Here is a 20996-nt window from a genome sequence, read left to right as displayed (position 1 = left end):
GTTGTTGTCGTTGCTGTTGTTGTCGTTGTCGTTGCTGTTGTTGTTGTCGTCGTATTGTTGTTGTTGTTGTTGCTGTTGTTGTTGTCGTGTTGTTGTTGTTGTTGTCGTCGTATTGTTGTTGTTGTTGTTGCTGTTGTTGCTGTTGTTGTTGTCGTATTGTTGTTGTTGTCGTGTTGTTGTTGCTGTTGTTGCTGCTGCTGCTATGCTCGGGTCTCAGTCCCTCGGAGGTTATTTACATTGTTCCGTCCGCTGCGTGGCGCGCGCTCGGGCGTGGTGACGTCACCGCGGGGCAGCCAATCACAGGGCGGTGAGCTTAGCGCGGTCTCGCGCCGGCTATAAAGAGCTTTGACAGCTGCGCGTGCGAAGCTCATCCTGTGTTGGAACTTCCGCCGGCGGGTGGAGACATGGCGGCGGCGGCGGCGGCGGCGGCGGCCGGGCAGCCAGGACCCGCCGGACCCGTCGGTACCGTCGGACCCGGAACCGTCGGAACCGTCGCCCCGGGCGGAAAGAAGCCGCCGGGGAGCCGCAGGGGCCGGGACAACTGTCGCCGGAGACAAGCCGCGCTGCTGTTCCTCAGCAACATCTCGCTGGACGGCCGTCCGCTCCGGAGGGAGTCGCTCCAGGACGCCGCGGGACGCCCGCCCGGCCAGCCCGGCCAGCCCGAGCCGGAGGCGCCGGAGGCGGCGGCCGAGCCCGGCGGGCTGCCGCCGCCGCCACCGCCGGCCGGCTACGGGACCTTCTTCCCCGCCGACGCCAAGAGGAGCGGAGCCGGGCCGCTCGGCGTGCCGTCCATCCTCGTCCTGCCGTCGGAGCCCGGGCTGGCCGAGGCGGGCGCCGCCGAGCTGCTGCTCCGGCGCCGCAGAGGCTCCGTCCCCTCGGCGGGGAGCGCCGACCTCCTGTCCCCGTCCAGGACCGACCTCCTGTCCCCGTCCAGGACCGACCTCCTGTCCCCGTCCCCCTCCGGCGCCTCCCTCCTGTCGGCGTCCCCGTCCAGCGCCAGCCTGCTGCCGTCGCCGGTGGGTCCTCGCAAGTCCTCCACGCTGCTGTCGGTCCAGAGCTGCAGCTCGGTGTCCTCCGAGCTCCGGCACAGGTGAGACGGCGTGTGCGTGTGCGTGTGCCCGTGCCCGCGGTTGTGCACGGCTCGGCCGGTTGTGATGTCTTTGCACGGCTTCTGGAGGAGTGGATCCAGAGGCAGCTCCAGGAACACCTGAGGGTGAAGACCCACCAGGGTCTCCATCCACCTGATCTAGCAACAGAGATTCTATTTCTGCAAGTCACCAGAGATGTGTCAGTGCTCTCGGTCCTCCGGAGAGGACAAGTTCTCCTCCGGGCGAAGTGACGCGCTGGCTGAAGTTTGGGCTCCGAAAGACCTCGGGAACCCTCTCGGGAGGGTGAAGGAGGGAATGCTTGTCCATCTGGGTGAGGGAACGGCTGAAGGTCTATGGGACTGACAGCTGACCTTTCCAGGCCAAGCTCTGCCCCCAGACCTGACCTGCTGGGATTGCATGATGGACGGATGGATGGACGGACGGATGGATGGACGGATGGATGGATGGATGACCTATGAGCTGCTTTAGTTTGTTCAGAAGGTGTTGGACCTTTTAGTTTGTTTTGCTGTGTGAGTTTATAAAGGATGTGAGTTTATAAAGTTTTGTGAGTTTATAAAGGATGAATGATTCTGGCCTCTGGAGCCTCGCTGACCGGCGCTGATGTTTCTCTTGCGGGTTTGACGTCGTACAAAAGCAGAATAAAGTCTGTGGTGCTCTGAGCCTCCTGGCCGTGGGTGCTTCTGGTCGCAGAGGTGCGGCCTCGATGGCGCTGTGGGTTTTGTAGAGGAAGTGAAGCTGCGAGCGGTCGGAAACCACAAACTGACGTTTCTGAGCGGAGCGGCTGCGTCAGAACCTCTTCTCTGCCGCCTCGCTGCTCCGTCGAGCGACCCTGGGCCGGCCGGACCCGTCCGAGCCAGAGGCCGGACTCTTCGTCCCGCCCCTCCTCCTCCTCGCAGAAGGTCAGCGCCCGCGGGCAGCCATGTTTGTTTGTGTCCGTGGATCCAGGCGTCAGTCTGAGGCTCTCTGACTTCCCCGATCCTTTCTGGGGTCGGGCTGCAGCTCCCCCACCTTCTCTTCTCACCTCCGTCACCACGGCGCCTCTTTGAGACGCAGCTTCCGCCCAGGTGTGTTTTCTGGGTTCTGCTGCCCCGTCCCCTCACTGGACACACACACACACACACACACACACACACACACACACACACACACACACACACACAGCTCAGAGCACTGCCTCAGCGTCCAGCAAACTATGGCAGACATGTTGAGTTTCCTGAGATGGGACGAGCCTCACAAAAGTGTGTGTGTGTGTGTGTGTGTGTGTGTGTGTGTGTGTGTGTGTGTGTGTGTGTGTGTGTGTGTGTGTGTGTGTGTATATGTGTATATGTGTGTATGTGTGTGTGTGTGTGTGTGTGTATGTGTGTGTGTGTGTATGTGTGTATGTGTGTATGTGTGTATGTGTGTATGTGTGTGTATGTGTGTGTGTGTGTGTGTGTGTGTGTGTGTGTGTGCTCCTGGACCAAACGCTGCTCCTCAGCCTACACCCTCTGCTGCGCATGGCGTCCGACAGGATCATTAGTCCGGCTGTGACTGGTGTGTGAAGCGGCGCCAGGTGGATTCATTCACCCCCTGAGCACACACACACACACACACACACACACACACACACACACACACACACACACACACAGCCTGTGTCTCAGGTCCGACCCAGCCCCTCCCCCCTCTCTGTGAGTCGCCATGGTATTCGTACCCGCATATTTGGGCCGGCTCTTGTTTTTGCCGGTCCGCAGGCGGGAGCCCAGGCTGCACGCCGGGCGCCACGACCTCCGTTGGTCCGAGCATCAGTGCCTCCCTGAGCCGGAGTCCAGCGGGCCGGTAAACACCACCGAACCTTCAGGGTTCGGAGATACCCTGATGTGGACCTGATGTGGACCTGATGTGGACCCGTGAAAGGCTGATATTGCCTGGTTTGATGTGAAGCTTGTGAAGTTTGATCAGATTGATCTTCATAGAGGTCCTGACTGGGACCCCCTATCAGTATCTGAGGAACCTGATGACCCTCTAAATCAATGCCTTCATCCAGATTAATGAGTTTGCAAGATAATCTGATCACATGTGCAATGTGACAAACTCTCTCTCAGTGATCTAACGTTCAAAAAAAACCCAATCCTCCTTCTCCTTCTTCTTCTGGCCGGTGCTCCAGCTCTGCCTGGTCTTAGAAGCACCTCCACGCTGGGCTCTGGATGGAGCCCTCAGCCCCAGAAGGTCCACCAGCAGCTGGGTGGAGACCGTCTCCTTCACATGGAGGTCTGACTGCTTGAAGGAAACCTGGGTGATGATTATGACGGTTTGGCTGTTTGATCACATTTTGTTTGTGCGTTTGTTAATATTTGCCTTCTGTCTGGAGTGTTTTTGCACCCAGAAAATGAAACCTAACCCATAATCAGCAAGTATTGAATTAATCTGGCAATTAACTAGATTCAAATTTTAATCGCATTTGTAAAATCGTATGTATGTTTATCACTAAGTGTGTGTGTTCAGTGGGCTAGTAATATATCCTGGGTGTATTACTGTGAGAAGTGGTCTTCTGACTTTAGGTAGGTTAGTGAGGGTTGGGTGACCTCTGAAGACGAGAGGCCACACCAGAGAAGAAGACACACTATTACACAATATTCAGAGTATTTCCGCCGTACTTTATTATTCATCAGTTGTCGTACAGTGAGAACGTCACTAAAATTAGCACGGAGGAGAGCGGAGACCATCTCAAGGCTTCCAGCTTCACATGTCTGCTTATATAACAGATTGAAGCGTGAGGGACGCAGGAGAGGAAATGAGGTCTGGAGGTTCTGCGTGAGAACCGGATCCTTCTTTGCAAAGAGAAGCTGGCGTGAATGTGGGACGGGACGGGACGGGACGGGACGGGACGGGACGGGAGGTCCAGCTGTGGGATCCAGAGCAGCACATGGATGTGCACATGTGCAGAGTCAGGAGATAAAAATAACACATTACAGTAAGATAAACAAAACATTTCATCTTAAGCTATATGAACCTTTGTTTTTTTTTTCTTAAATAGTGAAAACATTCATCGGCTCATTATTTCCACTGCTGATCCTGCACTCGGGGTGGGGGGGGGGGGGTATGTCTGCTGTGATTGGCTGAGAGGCAGGTCCACCCTGGACCAATCACAGGCCACATCTAGAGACCTCCAACCACTCACTCTGGAAGGTGAGGTCCTCCACGAAGCTCCTGCATGTGTTTGGACTGTGGAGGAACCCGGAGAACCTGAGGAACCCCACACACACTTGGAGGACATGGAGCCTCCACACAGGAAGCGGGAATCCGAGCGGCGTGGGGGCGGGGCTAACCACCGCTCCAGCACCATCAGCCACAGTAGTGATGGTCCAGTCGAGTCCGGTCCGGGTCCGGGTCCGGATCCGGGTCCAGGTCCGGGTCGGCCCACGTTTGTTGGTTTGGCAGCTCCAGGCGGCTGGAGGGCCTCACTTCTGGAACGCTGGAGCAGAGCAGTTATCAGAGTCAGCGGGAACTCTGATTAGTCAGGAGGTTAAACACACCCTGTGGACACACACACACACACACACACACACACACACACACACACTCACATACAGTGGAATTTGACTGACATCATCTGTGTGTCTTGGTGTGTGTTTGTCTTAACTTGCCTCTCAATTGAGAACAGAGCTGCCCCCCCTTCCACCGCCACGCCCTACAAACACACACACACACACACACACACACACACACACACACACACACATACACACACCCTTCAGAGAGCCAGAGCAGGCTTGCTGTCTGAGCCGCCAGTGTTTGACTGCAGAGGAGAGGTTGCACCTGGAGGAGCCCTCAGGTCTCCTGAGCCCAGGTCAGATGTTCTTCTTGCCTTCTTGTCTGGAACTGGAGCTCCAGAAGCTTCTCAGCGAGACACTTCTAACCACCCATGATGTTCGTCGGTCATGATGGCTGCACGCCAGGGGGCGGAGCTTCACCCAGGCGGGTCAGCCGTCAATCACAGGACCACAGACGGACAGTAGCTTGATAGAAGAAGATGATCGATTTGAATGATCGCAGATCAGAAACCTGCGCTGCTTTGAAAGCCTGTCATCAGCCACTGGCACCTGATTGGCCGACGACCCTCCCACATGACTCACGCATGATGTTTGTTTTGGAGAAGAACCGGTCAGGCCAAGACACACACACACACACACACACACACACACACACACACAGAGTCTCCGCTTTCTTTTTGGTATTTGTCGCTGAAGAGGCAGCAGAAGATGAGGAGGATGTTTCTTGGTAAATGAAGCTGGACAAGTTTGTTAATCTGGTGATGTAACACACCGCAGGCTGCTGATGACCCTGTGTGTGTGTGTGTGTGTGTGTGTGTGTGTGTGTGTGTGTGTGTGTGTCTCGGGGTGGGGGTGGGTGTGCTTGCTTGCTCCATCAGACATCCATGTAATCTACAGAACATTCAGTGTCAGATGTGTGGACAGATTGTTCTTATACCCTTCTGCTTGGTGTGTGTGTGCGTGTGTGTGCGTGTGCGTGTGTGTGTGCGTGTGTGTGTGTGTGTGTGTGTGTGTGTGTGTGTGTGTGTGTGTGTGTGTGAGGTTGGGATTTAAACAAGGATTTAGGTTTGGGGGTATTTAAAGCTGTGGGTGTGTGTGTGTGTGTGTGTGTGACATTGCAAGTCAACATGCAGCCAACAGAGATGTTTCAAGGTCTCTGACCATCGATTATCTCTCTTTTACACACACACACACACACACACACACACACACACACACACACACTTGTGCCTCCATCCAAACCCAGGCCCCTCAGCTTCTTCACCTGGACAGCTCAGGCTCTGTGACCGCCAGAGGCTGCTGGACCTCACAAGTATAGCAGCTCCTGCTCTTTCTGACCCCACAAGTGCAGTGAAGTCCGTCTGTGGAGGACCATCAGAACATCTCCTGTCGGGTCTCACCTCGTCTGTACTTTAACACTCGGTGTGTTTAAATACCAGCGAAGCTCCGGAGGCGATGAAGATGACCTTCACGTTCTAAGGTGTTGAGGAAAAAAGAACAGGAGTGTCCGTTAGTATGAAGCTCATCTGGGTGAAGAAGACCATAAAGAGCCTCAGGATCTTCCTCTTCTTCTCTCCATTGGGCTGCTCCCCCTCATCTGCCTCCATCCACGAACCTCCTGTCCTCTTCTCCTCCATCCATAAACCTCTCCTCTGGTCTTCCTCCGGACCTCCTCCAACCTCAGCTCCCGTCCACCCAGATCTTCTCCATCCCTCCCCTATCCATGTTCAAACCATCTCAGTGTGACTTTATCCCCAGAACATCTACCATGTGCTGTCCCTCTGATGGACTCCTTCCTGATCCTCTGGTCCTCTCCATCCTCGTCTCTCTCCATCTCTGCGGCGGGAGGCTGCAGAGATGGAGATGTGAAGGTTCTCCAAACCAGACACCATGGCTGCTCTCCACCTTCACTGCTTCAGCAGATGAAGCCCCAGCGTTGGTATGTTTGAAATCAGGTGGACGTGAAGATCTGAGCAGTGTGGACCGTCCAATCACTCTGCCCCCCCGCAGACCAAGGATGGAACTGAAGCAGATGTCTGAGGTTTGGTTTGGTGAGAACATCCAAACATTCACCCTCTCATCCAGACGGCTGGACCATGCAGGGTCTCCACTCAACCTACTGCATGTGAGAGGAACCCGGAGAACCCAGAGGAACCCCATGCAGACATGGGTAGAACATGGAGGCTCCACACAGCAAGGAACCCTGAGGGAATCCAACCAGGGACCTTCTGGCTGTGAGGAGGAGGAGCTCAGCTCTGAACCGGGATGTGAGTTAATTGTATGGTGCTGATCTTCTCCTGAGAGGAAGGCTGACAGGTCCACCGACTGAAGCTCCTCAAGCTGTGAAGCTCCTTGACCTGCATTGACCTGGTGAGACTCTGACAGTGAAGGTTCTCCAGAGAAGAAGAAGGAGGAGGAGTGAAGAAGGATGGTGATGAATCAAGCAGATAACAATCCGAGGCGAGTGGAGAAACAAACAGCCCTCAAAGGTTCTCCAGCTATTTTGAGAACCTGGTGATGGAACCCGTTATTTCTGGATCACAGCTTTTCTTAGCCTGCTGCTCTGAGCCTGGACCTCCACGCCGTCCGTCTCCTGTCCTGAGCCTGGACCTCCACGCCCTGCAACATTCCCAGAATGGTGGTGTGGTGGATTTCTCCACCAACATGAAGTTTCTCCACCAGTGTGGAATTTAAATTGGGTTGGTGAAGGTTGAAACCTTCAGATACCTCGGGAGAGCTTTACTTCATCCGTCTCGTCCAGGATGAGTTTCATGATCTCGGTTTGTTCGTTCCAGTCAACCTTCAGGAGGTTCTTCCTGGAACCTCCATGTAGGTTCAGCTCTGCAATGTGTGAAGAACATGGTTAAAGACCTTGAGTCAATCAGAGTTTGTTGGGTTCGGGTGAGATGTTCAATCAACAGTGACAGTCAGCAGTCCTTTGGTTGTTCTATGATGATCTTCATGACTCCTTGGCCTTCTCTGAAGAACCAGAAGGTGTCTGTGTTTCCACCTTTGGAGTTCCAGAGGTGGTTCGCCCCAGCCAGACCTTCCCAGGACCACCTCCGAGGTTCTCGGCACCTCCAGAGCCGCCGTCGCCCGCTGGGTTCCCACGCGGCGGACGCATTCCAGGGCGGTGGTGGAACTCTGAGGAGTGACGGTTCCCGTGGAAACCGAGGCCGAGAAGGTTCCGTCACATGACCTTCTGGGTTAAAGATAGTTTGGCTGGAGGAGGACGTGGAGGTTGTTTTCTGTCTAGATGTTCTGACTCCCAGCCTTTATTTAGCTCCCACAGCACCAGAGGCCTATTTGTAGGTCTCTGGTAATCAGATTACATTCATCTCCCTGATGGGTCTGGGGCTGGATGCTCCAAAGGGTGAAGATAGAAGTTTCCACAGGACATCTACTTCATGAGGACCATGAGGCTTTTTTTAGATCCTGGATTTTTCCATGTGAAGCAGAACAACGCTCAAAAATGCTCAGCTCCACCTTCAGCTCCACCTTCAGCTCCACCTTCAGCTCCACCTTCAGCTCTGCACTCGAAGTGTGAGGAGCAGCTCCAAGAGGTCCGATGTCAGAGAGACGTCCACCCAAACGTCAGACTGGTATCAGAAGAACACCTCTCAGAGGTGTGACCAGCAGCTGGTGTAGAAGATCACTTTGGAGTGATGTGGACTCAGACGGAGGAGATCACCTCCCCTCTGACGCCCCTCTGACCATCGGTCCATCTCAGACCATCGGTCCCCGTAGGAGATAGACTCCGGGCACATGTTGTTACTGCAGATGTCAAGGTTGGAGATGTCTGAGGCTTCAGAGCGTCTCTGCGGTCATGCGTCCATCAGTGGAGGAGAGCGTAGGTCCTGGTAGGACACCTTCAGCAGGAGGACCAGGACATCAGGACAGGACTTCTATAAATATCCGTGTACTGCCAGCAGGTGACCTTCGTTCTTCTAACCCTCTGGTTGTCCCATCTGTTTCTGGTCCTGCAGCAGTCAGACCTTTCCTCACCAGGAGGACGTCCGCATCGGTTCCCGGTGCTCTGCCTGGGTTCTCCAGGTTCTCCTGCCTGGGTTCTCTCCTGGTTGAGAGAACATTACATCTCTGAGCCTCTTTCTATCATCTGAAGCAGAAGGTCTTCTCCAGCCCAGGCTGGAGCTGGACCGTCCAATGAGGATGCTTTAAACGTCCACGTCCAAACACAGACTCTGGTGTCGGAGGACCTTCACCAACCATCTGCAGACCAGCGTGAAGCTCCTCAGAGCCTTCCTAGTAGGACAGGATTCTAAACCAAACTGTGTGTGTGTGTGTGTGTGTGTGTGTGTGTGTGTGTGTGTGTGTGTGTGTGTGTGTGTGTGTGTGTGTGTGTGTGTGTGTGTGTGTGTGTGTGTGTGTGTGTGTGTGTGTGTGTGTGTGTGTGTGTGTGTGTGTGTGTGTGTGTGTGTGTGTGTGTGTGTGTGTGTGTCCGCTCCAATCTGCCTCCTGAATGTGTGTTAAATCTCTGGAGTCCGTTAATTCTCTGGAGGTCATGCAATGATGTCATTAAATATTTGTCATTATAAAATAATCTTAGTAATTTAATGATGTAACTCTACATGATGTAATTATGCAATGCTATTATGTATTCATCTAATGATGTATAATGTAATTATGCAATTATATGTTAGTGCTGCCAACTTGTCAGAATTAGTTGTGTAATTATTTCCTAACATATAATTCTGTATTTACACAGTTGTATATTAGTCATTAAGTTATGTCATTCTATATTAGTGACATAAACGAGTGAACATTAGCACGTTTATTAGTTATACGGATGATGTCATCCTAAATTCCTTTGGCGTTGTGTGTTGATGATGTCATTCAGTGACGTCTGTGTGTCTGAGGCGTCCTTGATGGCCGAGCAGTGTCACACACACACACACACACACACACACACACACACACACAGTTTTCATCAGGAAAGACTTTGGATGCTTTCTCTCTCTATATATATATATGTGTGTGTGTGTGTGTGTGTGTGTATACATATCTTTATCGCCCTTTAGTTTGATGTGTGTGGTCGGGGGGGGAGGGGGGTCCAGTTGTAGGTCATTTCCTGTAAAGAGGGTGTGTTTTTTCATGTCAAACTTCCTGTTTGTGTGGTTTCTGACTTCCTGGAAGAGCAGTGAAGGAGCTTTGCACATTTATATATTATTAAAAGTATTATTATTACCATTATGGAGATGCACGTCACAGCATGTCCTAGTTCATTGTACGTATATATGTGTGTGTGTGTGTGTGTGTGCTGATGTCAGGCAGGTTATGTAACGGCGTTGTCGTCAGGGAGCCGCCTCTTGTCTTTTGCAGATCCTTTGCGTCCTCCTTTGCTTTGGGGTTGGAGGTTGGAGGTCTGCTGACCTTGAAGGTTTTGTATTTTATTCTCAGAAGCTCAGAAGCTCCTCCTGATGGACGGCCTTTCTGGACGTCAGAAATCGGTCCAATGGAGGAGTTCATCGCACATGATAGCCTGTCAGCTAATAGCATGTAGCTGTTAGCGCTGCTCGTATTAGCAGTCCAGGACCATCACCGCCGTCCCTCTGGTGGAGGCAGAAGGTCGGCCTCACGGAGCCGGACCCGTCCCAGGTTCCCATCCTGGTCAAAGGCAGCGTTTCCTCGCCGCTGTGTCAGATGGTTTGCTCCAGGGGACGTGGCTTTCTGTAGATCTTCTCAAAGCGTGTGGTCCAGACCTGCTCTGCACAGAAGGTGTCCTCAGACTATCAGAGCCGAAGGAACATCTGTAGAAATACAATCTGTAAAAATAACATCTGACTGGACTTTGAAGAAGCTAAATTTAGTGTTTCAGCAAAGCAGATTTCTAGATTCCATTCTCCCCCTCCCTCTCTCTTTCTGTGTGTGCGTGTGCGTGTGCGCGTGTGTGCGCGTGTGTGTGCGTGCGTGTGTGTGTGTGTGCGTGTGTGTGTGAGAGACATCTCCTGTGCATGCAATGGTCTTCCTGATGTCCTCTGTTTTCCTCTGCAGGACACGGAACCTCTCCGGTGGTTCACCTCGACCCCGACACACCAAGAAGATCCACTTCATCAAGAACATGAAGCAGTACGACACCCGAGGCAGCAGGTGAGGTGGAGGAGGAGGTGGAGGAGAAGGTGGAGGAGAAGATGGTCTGGTGCTGAATGCTTTGTTTAGTAGTTGACACAGAAGCTAGGCTAGCAGGCTAGGCTAATTTGCGAGCGGAGCAAGCGGGCTTTTCCAGGTGAGCAGGTTGGATGGAAGCCATCAGAGATCCACACAGATGTAAAACCAGGATGAACACTCTTAGCATCTTCTAGGAGGACTAGTTCTCACTGCCAGTGTCGGGTAGAACAACCAAGTTGCCTTCAAAGTGTCCGTTCACGTTCGGAGGTGACCTTTGCTAACACGTAGCGGCTAAGCTAGCAGGCTGGCGGCGGGAGCACGGTGAGGCGCTCAGATGTTGAAAAACGTCCGCTGATTGTCCTTCTTCCTGGAGAAGAACAACCTGGACGGTGTTTCCCAGCTGACCTGCTCTTCTTCTGCTGCGTCCAGATCCACCACCTCCTCTCAGGGAGGTCCAGCCAGATTAGACACCTGATGCAGATCCTTCCAAAACAGACCCGAGAATCAGAGTGACAACACACACACACACACACACACACACACACACACACACTAAGCAGGTGCTCAGCCTGCACCGTGCAGACTGTCCTCACGTCACCGCCACCAAAACCTCACCAGGCAGGGAAACGCGTGACCTTGTGATGACCTCATGATGACCTCATGATGACCTCGCTGTTACGCCCACCTCACCACTCGGTTCCCATGAGCTCACCGCTCTCACGACTGAACACACACACGCACACATTATTTAATGGAAACGCTGACTGTTGTAGTGGTCTGAGCGCCGGCGGGGTCACATGACCTCCTGTGAGTCACGGACGGCAGCGTCACGCGGCGCTCGTTTCCCATGGAATGCCGGCTCCGTCGGCGGCGCTCAGATGAGGCGGGGGAGGGGAGAGCTGGGGTGGCAGGAGAAGCATCTGGACGTCGCTCACCGGCTCCTGGCTGGTTCTCTGAGGAGCTGAGGAGCTGGGAAGGAGGTCATCTCCAGATGTTTGTCCCTGAAGTGCTAATGTTATGACAAACAACCTCCCGCCCCCCCGTTATCAGCAGATCTGCGCCGGACGGGTCGCCGGCGCCGCCGCCGAGATGATTCTGCTGTTTCCACTCAAATCCCTGAGGACCTCAGGCCTGTGACTTTCCCATGCATCACTGGGAACAGGCTCTGTGTGTGTGTGTGTGTGTGTGTGTGTGTGTGTGTGTGTGTGTGTGTGTGTGTGTGTGTGTGTGTGTGTGTGTGTCCTGACGCTGCAGAGCTGTCACGGTGTGGGAACCTGCAGAAAGCGCAGCTGATAAAAACACCCCGGCAGTGTTTCCACAGCTTCCTCAGCGTTCTTCTGGAAAGGTCTGGGCTTTGGAAGGTGTGGAGATAAATCCCTTCCAGGGATAGCATCTCTTCCAGGACCTTCTCATGAGAAGAAAGTAGACATGAAGCCCGGGAGGAGGAGGAGGAGCAGCTACACACTGGTGTGTGTATGTGTGTGTGTGTGTGTGTGTGTGTGTGTGTGTGTGTGTGTGTGTATAAGAGGGCGTGTACTCTTTGGGTCTGGTTGGTTCACCAGCTGGAGATAATGACTATAAACATCTAACATCTAGCCCGAAGGCTCTGAGCAGGGCAGCAACACACACACACACACACACACACACACACACACACACACACACACACACACTTCTAATGAAATTGTCTCTTTAATTTTGCAATAACCACTTCTCCTTGGAAGAGGGCCAGAAGAGGGTCAGATGGAGGGAGATGATTGGCTGTGCCAGGCGTGGAGTCTGTGGAGAACCTCATGGAGCAGCAGCTGGGGGTCTTGCAGCTTCTCAGTCCCCAAATTGATAAAGGACCTGTGTGTGTGTGTGTGTGTGTGTGTGTGTGTGTGTGTGTGTGTGTGTGTGTGTTTCAGGATCGTGTTGATTTGTGCCAAGAGGTCTTTGTGTGCCGCCTTCTCTGTGCTGCCCTATGGGGAGAGCTTTTACCTCAGGTAACACACACACACACACACACACACACACACACACACACACTTGCTCCATGAGGGGACAGAAAGGAGGTCATGCAGGAAAGGTCATGTGTCTGACAGACGCCCCGGCCCTCCAGCCTCCAAGCCCTCAGACCTTTCCACCTGATCTCCCTCTCTGTCTCACACACACACACACACACACACACACACACACACACACACACACACACACACACACACACACACACGGGCGCCATGCTAACATGACCTCATCGTCCTATGAGCCTCAGGAGGTGATGCTAGTTCCTGATGGACACCCAGGAGAGCGAGTGAGTGAATGTGGATGAGAAAGTGTCTTTCCCACTCTCATTCACTCATTCACACTGCAGACCCCCCCCTCCCACACACACACACACACACACACACACACACACACACACACACACACACACACACACACACACACACACACACACACACACACACACACACACACACACACACACACCACCACCACAGTAGCACCTGGAGGTCTCCATGAAGACCACCTTCAGGATTCATGGCCAAGAGGCCCAGACTCTCCAGGAAACTTCTTGTCATGTTAAAGGAATTTAACACAAACCTCAGAGATTGAATGGGCGCGGAGATGAAGGAGAACGACTGGACATCATGATGTCCACACACACACACACACACACACACACCCTGCCCCAGCAGCTGTCTTCAAACACACACACCCTTTGAGATGATCTGTGCAAACAGCCCACATACCTCCTTATCATGTGGCTGCAGGAAGGGAGGTACAATCTGTACACACACACACACACACCACACCCCCCCTCTCTCACACACACACACACACACACACACTGTTGACCATGTCCAGTGTTGTGTGTGTGTGCCGAGGATCGAGGCTGAGAAGCAGGTCAGGTGATCCCTCTGACCTTTTGACCCCTGGGTCACAGCCCCCCCCGTCAGTCAGGATGTTTCTGGATGATCACCAGAAGATCTCCACCCGACTGGTCAGACCTCCTCCAGCCTGCAGGAACATGGTCCTCAGCCCTCACCTTCTGCACGTACTCTGGTGTCGCCCACGGGACACCACCTGGTTGATTGAAAGAAACCAGATGTTTGGATCACATGTGGAGATGATAGAACCACCTTCATCCTCAACATCTAACCTCCACCAGGTCCGAGAGTCCTCCTCTGGTCCTCAGAGTCCAGGGGTGGCTCCGGGACTCACCTGGGTCTCCAGCCCGCTCACCCCGTCTTCTGCCGCCGCCATGACGTTCTCACCTAAACTCGCATCTCCTCAGACCTGAACATCTCCAACCCGTGTCTCCGTCCGTCCCCAGTGACCCCACCTTGAACCACCCCCGCAGGAGACACTCGTCCGGGAACATCTCCACCACCCTGGAGATGCTGCCTGGCCTGGAGGGCTTCCACTTGGACACCTACGGCAGGGTACACACACACACACACACACACACACACACACACACACACACACACACACAGGCAACATGGTGATCTACGTACCAATCTCTCTCTCTCTCTCTCTCCTGTGTCAGTCGGTGTCGTACGCCCAGTTCCTGTATCCCACCAACGCCCTGGTCAGGCAGAAGCCGTCGTCGGCCAGCGACCTGGCGCTGCAGATCCCCGTGTCCAGGAGCACCGGCAGCGTGCCGGGGAGGAGCTTCCCTCCCAGCAGGCTCAACAGCACCGTGGGGCTGGACCTGGGTGAGAGCCTCCACTCAAACATCTCACACTGAGCGACGGCCGAGGTCTTCAGACCCGGGGAGCCTCCATGGACGCTCAACCGACCAACACTGCTGTCCCTCAGAGTGCTACCTCTGACATCCATGAGTGTGTCTGAAGCTGCACACACACACACACACACACACACACACACACACACACACACACACACACACACATCTGTGTTGCGTTAATGAGAGGCTGAGGGTTAGTGCTAAATGCGGGCCTTGTCACTGTCACACAACACTGTGTGTGTGTGTGTGCGTGTGTGTGTGTGTGCATGTGTGTGTGCGTGCACACACATATTGCTGAATCGTATTTTTAGTCGTGTGACGCACAGACACACACAAACCCACCATTTTACTGATTGATCTCGCTGATCCTTCTACAGCCATTGGCCCCGCCCCCACGGGTAGCCCCGCCCCCACGGGTAGCCCCGCCCCCACGGGTAGCCCCGCCCCCTTACCAGCTAAAGGGCACATTCCCTTTAAACGTGCAAGAATGCAGCAGTGAATTCCAGAAGACGTCCACATCAGCAGGGCACGTCTACTTCGACCAGACCGACTATTGATTATCAATATATCAGGGATCAATCACATAACTGATTGACTGGCATACATTCACACACTGTGTGAATGAGAGGGTGAATGTTTGATAGTGTCTATATGAGGCCCTGTTAAGCTAAGCTAAGTGAGGCTAAGGATGTGGAGGTGTACACCTGTTATTTATGACCTTTTGTGTGTGTGTGTGTGTGTGTGTGTGTGTGTGTGTGTGTGTGTGTGTGTGTGTGTGTGTGTGTGTGTGTGTGTGCGCGCAGGGCTGGAGGACGTGACAGACTACGACCCCAACCTCCTGAGCGACCCCCAGTGGCCTTGTGGGAAACACAAGCGGGTGCTGATCTTTGCCTCCTACATGGTGAGACCCTGCATGAAGCCGTGAACCAGAAGGTTCCTCCTCACAGCCACAAACCTCCTGGAGAACCTCCTCCGCTGTCCTGGAGAGGAGCTCCAGACACACACCTAATCTGGCTCTGAGACACCGGTGGAGATCAGAGAGACTTGAGGAGAGCAGGGAACAAGCATGTGGATTAGAGAGGACACACACACACACACACACACACACACACACACACACACACACACCACACACACCTCTTTCACGTCAATATAATCATCCTATAGGCAGCAGCTTAGTTTTATCCCCCCACTGAGATGAATTAAAAATTATCAACACACACACACACACACACACACACACACAGGATCAGTAACAAAGCGGCCCACCTTCACATTAAGCTTCTCAGATGGATTACAGTAACAGTAATGATGTGTGTGTGTGTGTGTGTGTGTGTGTGTGTGTGTGTGTGTGTGTGTGTGTGTGTGTGTGTGTGTGTGTGTGTGTGTGTGTGTGTGTACATTGATCTTCCCCCAAGTGTCAAGTCTTAGAACTAGATCAAACACTTAAATGCTTTGGTTTGGCACACACAAACACACACACACACACACACACACACTGTGGCAGTGAGCGTAGTCACCCAGAGACCCAGAAGCTCCAGATGTGATCCTCTAACCTTTAGTCTTCTGACTGGGTGAGATGGTGGAGAAGAGGTGGAGGAGCACGTGGGAGCAGGTTGGATCAGGTGGAGGAAAGAGGATCGTCCAGAATGGAAGGTGGAGAAGATGGAGGTGAAGAGCAGCCGTGGTGTCTGGGTTGGAGACTCTGAGGAGAAGGCAGGAGGCAGAGCTGGAGGCAGCAGAGATGGAGATGTGGAGGTTCCTCTGTGGGAGTGAGGAGGATGGAGAGGATCAGGAAGGAGTCCTGCAGAGGGACAGTCCATGGTAGATGTTCTGGAGATAAAGTCACGCTGAGATGGTTTGGATTTTGACAGAGGAGGGACAGAGAAGATCTGGGTGGATGGATGCTGAGGTTGGAGGAGGTCTGGGGGAAGACCTGAGAGGAGCTTTATGGATGGAGGAAGGCAGCTGGTGTGAGATGAGAGGGTTGGATGGAGTCACAGGTCTGAAGGTCTCTGAATGATGACCAAAGGACTGATCCCGGTCAGATGCTCTTGAGGTCCAGATGTCGTGTGTGTAGAAGAAGCGAGGAACGTGCAGATGTCCTCACACACCTGCTGCTCTGGTCCTGCAGACCACGGTCATCGAGTACGTGAAGCCCTCAGACCTGAAGAAGGACATGAACGAGACCTTCAAGGAGAAGTTCCCGCACATCAAACTCACCCTCAGCAAGATCCGAAGGTCAGTGACACCTCACCTCTGCAAAGGTGTGTGTGTGGGTGTGTGTGTGTAACCCTGTGTGTGTGTGTGTGTGTGTGTGTGTGTGTGTGTGTGTTTGCAGCCTGAAGCGGGAGATGCGTGCGGTGGCCGAGGACTGCGGCCTTCAGCCGGCCTCCATCGCCATGGCCTTCGTGTACTTCGAGAAGCTGGTCCTTCAAGGCCGCCTCAACAAGCAGAACAGGTACTGCAGGACACGACCAGCAGGGGGCGCTCTTCCCTTCTCTTCTCTTCTCTTCTCTTCTCTTCTCTTCTCTTCTCTTCTCTTCTCTTCTCTTCTCTTCTCTTCTCTTCTCCGCTCTTCTCTTCTCTGCTCTGCTGATGGTCTGAGGGACACGCCGATGTCGTGAAGGTCAGGCTGAGGTTGTCCTCAGGCGTCTACTGATGTCGTCGGGAGCAGAAGTTAGCAGCTCCCCTCTCGGCAGAAGGTCCCTGCAGGCGTGGAGTCTCCATGTTCTCCTGTGTCTGCACGGGTTCCTCAGGGTTCCAAACACATGCAGGAGCTTCATGGAGACCCTGCAGGGTCCAGACGTGTGAATGAGAGGTTGGAGGTTGGAGGCCCTGAGATTGGCCTCTCAACCAATCCCAGCAGGGATTGGTTGAGAGGGCTCGTCCACCAGCCCTGGTGCAGGTCAGGAGGTCCAGTTCAGGAATGAATGAACAAGGTTCTTGTCCAGGACATCGGGAGCGAGCATGAAGAAGTTGTCGGTTGTCAGTGAAGTCCAGGTTGACTTCCAGCTCCGTCGTCTGGAGAAGGTCAGCGTGTCTCCGGAGCTTCGACACAAACACCCGATCAGATCTGGACCGTATCGATCCGTGAAGATCACCGATGATACCGGCTGGTGGCAGGAGGTCTCCTCTGGTTCCATCCAGGCAGAAGAAAAGCCCACGGCGCCCTCTGCTGCCTCACACGTGTCTGCATCATCTGCCAGCCGTTGCTGTCTGGAGCTCATGAAGATCTTCTGTCCCATGCTGATGTTCCGTCTCATCAGAGGACCTCCTGCTGATCCATGTCTCTGTCCACACAGGAAGTTGGTGTCTGCTGCCTGCATCCTACTGGCTGCCAAGATCAGCAGTGACCTCAGGAAACAGGAGGTCAAACACCTCATCGACGTGAGGACAACACACACACACACACACACACACACACACACACACACACACACACACACACACACACACACACACACACACACACACACACTGGGTGCTCAGGTGGTGGAAGCCCAGCAGGTCCCAGCAGCTGGAAACTCCAATCTGTCGATCAAACTATAAGATCTTCCCGCTCCTAGCATCATCTACTGCCCCTGAAGATCAGTATGTGATCCTGTTGGATGGGTGAGATGTTTGGCTGAATGCAGGTCAGGAGGTCTTCTCTCCCGTGTCCTCGGTTGGACCCGTTCTCTCGATGATCCACTTCTGGCTCTAAATTGATAAGAACATCTTCACAACCATCTCCAGAGGTCCTGCTGGGCCCGGCTTCTCTCCAGGAACCACCTGGGCTCCTTAATCACACAAGAAGTAGTGGTGGTCCAGCGGTGCTCCTGGCAGAACCTGACGAGACCTTTACCCTCTGGCCCGCAGAAGCTGGAGGAGCGTTTCCGGATCAGCCGCAAGGAGCTGATCTCCTTCGAGTTCACCATCCTGGTGGCCCTGGAGATGGCGCTCTACCTCCCCGAGAGCAAGGTCATGCCCCACTACCGGCGGCTGGTGCAGCAGCAGCAGCTGTAGCCTCGTTGTAGCTCCTTCTGCTCACAGACCTGGAGGTCGAAGCCAGGTTGTCCCAAATCGAAGCCAAGACTCGCCGGTTCCACGTGGATCTGGATTCCAGATGTTTGTTTCAGGTCCACAGGTCACGCAGTCTCCTCCACCCCTGTGATCCTCAAAGTGCCTTCAGAGGAAGATCTACCAAGTCCTGCGCCTTCTTCCTTTCGGGCCGGTCATCAGACGACCGGCCGTCGACGGAGCTCCGTCTTCTCCCGGAGCCGCCAAAGGTCTTCCCCGGAACAATCACTGTGACGTCCTGGAGCAGGAGAAGCAGGGACCTTCTCCAGGAGCTCCGACATTAAGCCCAGGAGGACCCGGCTTCGCGACCGCGCTTCGGCGGGCGACCGGCAGAAGCAGCCAATCAGCCGCCGACACGTCCGTTCCTTCGGCGTTCACCAGAGGGTGGAGAACCTCTGGAGGGAACATCAGCCCGACCACCAGGTGGCTCAGCAGACTCCTCCTGGAGGTCAGCAGCACCAGAAGGTCACGCACAAAGGCGGATTTTCAGAAGAGCAGCCCAGAGATGCACCTTGTCTTCTCCTGATCAACATTTCCACAAGTCCATTAGAAGGTCGCAGGGTGACGTGAAGCCAGAAGGTTTCAGGTTCTCTAGATGAGGGTTCTCCATCTTCTCCAGCCTAGTTTCTCTCCATGTTCTCCAGCCTGTGTTTTGATAATAATAGTAATAATAATAATGATAAATATATTTATTGAGCACAAATCTGATCCTGTAGTGATGGATGTGATGGGGCTTGAGGCCTCCAATGAACCTCCTGCATGTGTTTGGTCTGTGGGAGGAACCTGGAGGAACCCATGCAGACGTAGGAGAACACCTTTTGAACCCAGCAGGACCTCCTGCTCCGAGGAGACGGTGACCTCCGTGATCCTCTGCCTGGGTTCTCCAGGTTCTCCGTCTTCTTCCCTCGGTCCAACGGTCCGCAGGTTCTGTGAAGACCATACTGTTCATAGGTATGATTGACAGGTGGCCTGTTAAGCCCCGCCTCTGGCCCCACAGTTCGCTGTGATTGGCTGCGAGCCCACGGATCTCGATGTTGACACCAAATATCTCCCGGGGTTCCTTGTCCATGGGTCTCCGGCGAGACCTCGGAGGTTCTAAAGGAACCCACGTTCCACACTGTGAACAAACGGCGAGGACAGCCCTCCTCGGCTTCCATGGGTCTTCTGCCCGAGCGGGCGGCGGTTCCTCGGTTCCTCGGTTCCTCGGAGAACCTCTCCCACCAGCAGCCTCTCCGTTTACTGCACTTTGCCTTCTTCCCTCGTCCACTGTGAACCCGGCGCCCTGCCGGCTGGGAGCTTCTCGTTCGTCCCAGAAGAAGATGCAGGAACCGGTGGAGAGCGGAGGCTCGGATCGGAACCTTCGATGAAGCTTCCAGAAGGTGCTTCAAGGTCGTCCTTCCTCGCATTTGAGTGTTTTCGTCTCTTTCTCTTCTGCGTTCGGTTCTGGGATCCTCAGAGAACAGATGGATCCCAGGTCCACGCAGGAGCTCCGGCCTTCTGCTCACATTTCACCCGCCGACAAACCAAAAAGGGAATTTCCTGACTTGACCTGGCGAACGAGAAGATCTGCAAACCGATGACTGAATGAACGAGACGAGCGCGGCGAGAGCGAGGACCCGACGCGTCTGAAGGAACCTGAAGGAACCCGAAGGAACCGGAGACGTGGACGACGGAGGCGGACGTTTCCCCCGAATGATGACCTCGAGATGAGAGAAACCACCTGGAGACCAGCCGGCGCCTCCTGGCCGAGTCACTTCCTGTTTCCTGTGAGAAGGTCTTTTCTCTACATTAGAGAGCCCGACGTTCTTCTGGGCAGCTTCTCCTCCTGTTGTCCTCCAGCACCTCCGTCTGTCAGTGGACCGGTCCATCTGGACGTTGGTCTTCAAGACCTCCTGACGCATTTGAGGCTTTCTGTCCTAAAACTGTGTAAGCTGTTGTTTTTGTTACATCTGTGTTTTCTTTGTATTTAATTTATATAAATGATATTAACGTGCTGATGGAGGCGTGAACCTCCTCCTCCTCCTCCTCTTCCATCTTCCTCCTCCTTCAGAGGCGTCACTGCAGTAGATTTGAATTCCCATCATCTCCGTCCACCGATGTCGCCTCTTTGAGTTTCTGTTTCCGGAATCTTCTTTGGTCTCCGGCCGGTCAGCAGCTCCTTCCAGGGCCGGAGCCGCCTTGTTTATAGAAGTGCTATATTTTGTAAAAGGCGTGAAGAGACGGTGTGTTTGTGATAAAAGCTGACGTCGGCCCGTGTTTATTCCGTGTGTCTTCATTAAAAGTCCTTGGTGTTCCGGACTGGTCCCTCAGGTCTTCTTCTCGCGTCTCCAACGTCCGACCCAGAAGATCCGTTCCCGCCGGTCCGATGGGAAATGAAGCCGCTCTGCCAGGCGTTCGCTGCAGATCTTCACTTTATTTGACATTCAACAA

General features: G+C 53.8%; 1 protein-coding gene across 1 annotated transcript; it reads left to right on the top strand.

Moving 5' to 3' along the window:
• The first annotated feature begins 369 nt into the window (after positions 1-369).
• On the top strand, positions 370-20864 carry cables2b (Cdk5 and Abl enzyme substrate 2b). Its single transcript, XM_086159093.1, has 10 exons — positions 370-1090; positions 10655-10750; positions 12676-12753; positions 14088-14196; positions 14304-14472; positions 15308-15405; positions 16639-16745; positions 16846-16965; positions 17810-17894; positions 18366-20864. The coding sequence occupies exons 1-10, from the start codon at positions 405-407 to the stop codon at positions 18510-18512; spliced, it is 1695 nt and encodes a 564-aa protein (XP_086015219.1). The 5' UTR covers positions 370-404; the 3' UTR covers positions 18513-20864.
• Positions 20865-20996: the final 132 nt, after the last annotated feature.

The sequence above is a fragment of the Fistularia commersonii genome, chromosome 14, assembly GCF_037954325.1.
Source record: "Fistularia commersonii isolate RoL2024-O1a breed Wild chromosome 14, RoL_Fcom_v1.0, whole genome shotgun sequence".
NCBI classification, from domain to species: Eukaryota; Metazoa; Chordata; class Actinopteri; order Syngnathiformes; family Fistulariidae; genus Fistularia; species Fistularia commersonii.
The sequence above is the reverse complement of the archived record's forward strand: the minus strand, read 5'-3'. Positions and strand labels throughout refer to the sequence as shown.

What these genes read in the sequence shown, in the direction of transcription:
- cables2b (XM_086159093.1), top strand. Translation starts at nt 405, where the DNA reads ATGGCGGCGGCGGCGGCGGCGGCGGCGGCCGGGCAGCCAGGACCCGCC. An exon ending in ACTTGGACACCTACGGCAGG is followed by an intron (nt 14,197 to 14,303) that starts GTACACACACAC and finishes CTCCTGTGTCAG; the next exon opens with TCGGTGTCGTACGCCCAGTT. An exon ending in TGATCTTTGCCTCCTACATG is followed by an intron (nt 15,406 to 16,638) that starts GTGAGACCCTGC and finishes CTGGTCCTGCAG; the next exon opens with ACCACGGTCATCGAGTACGT.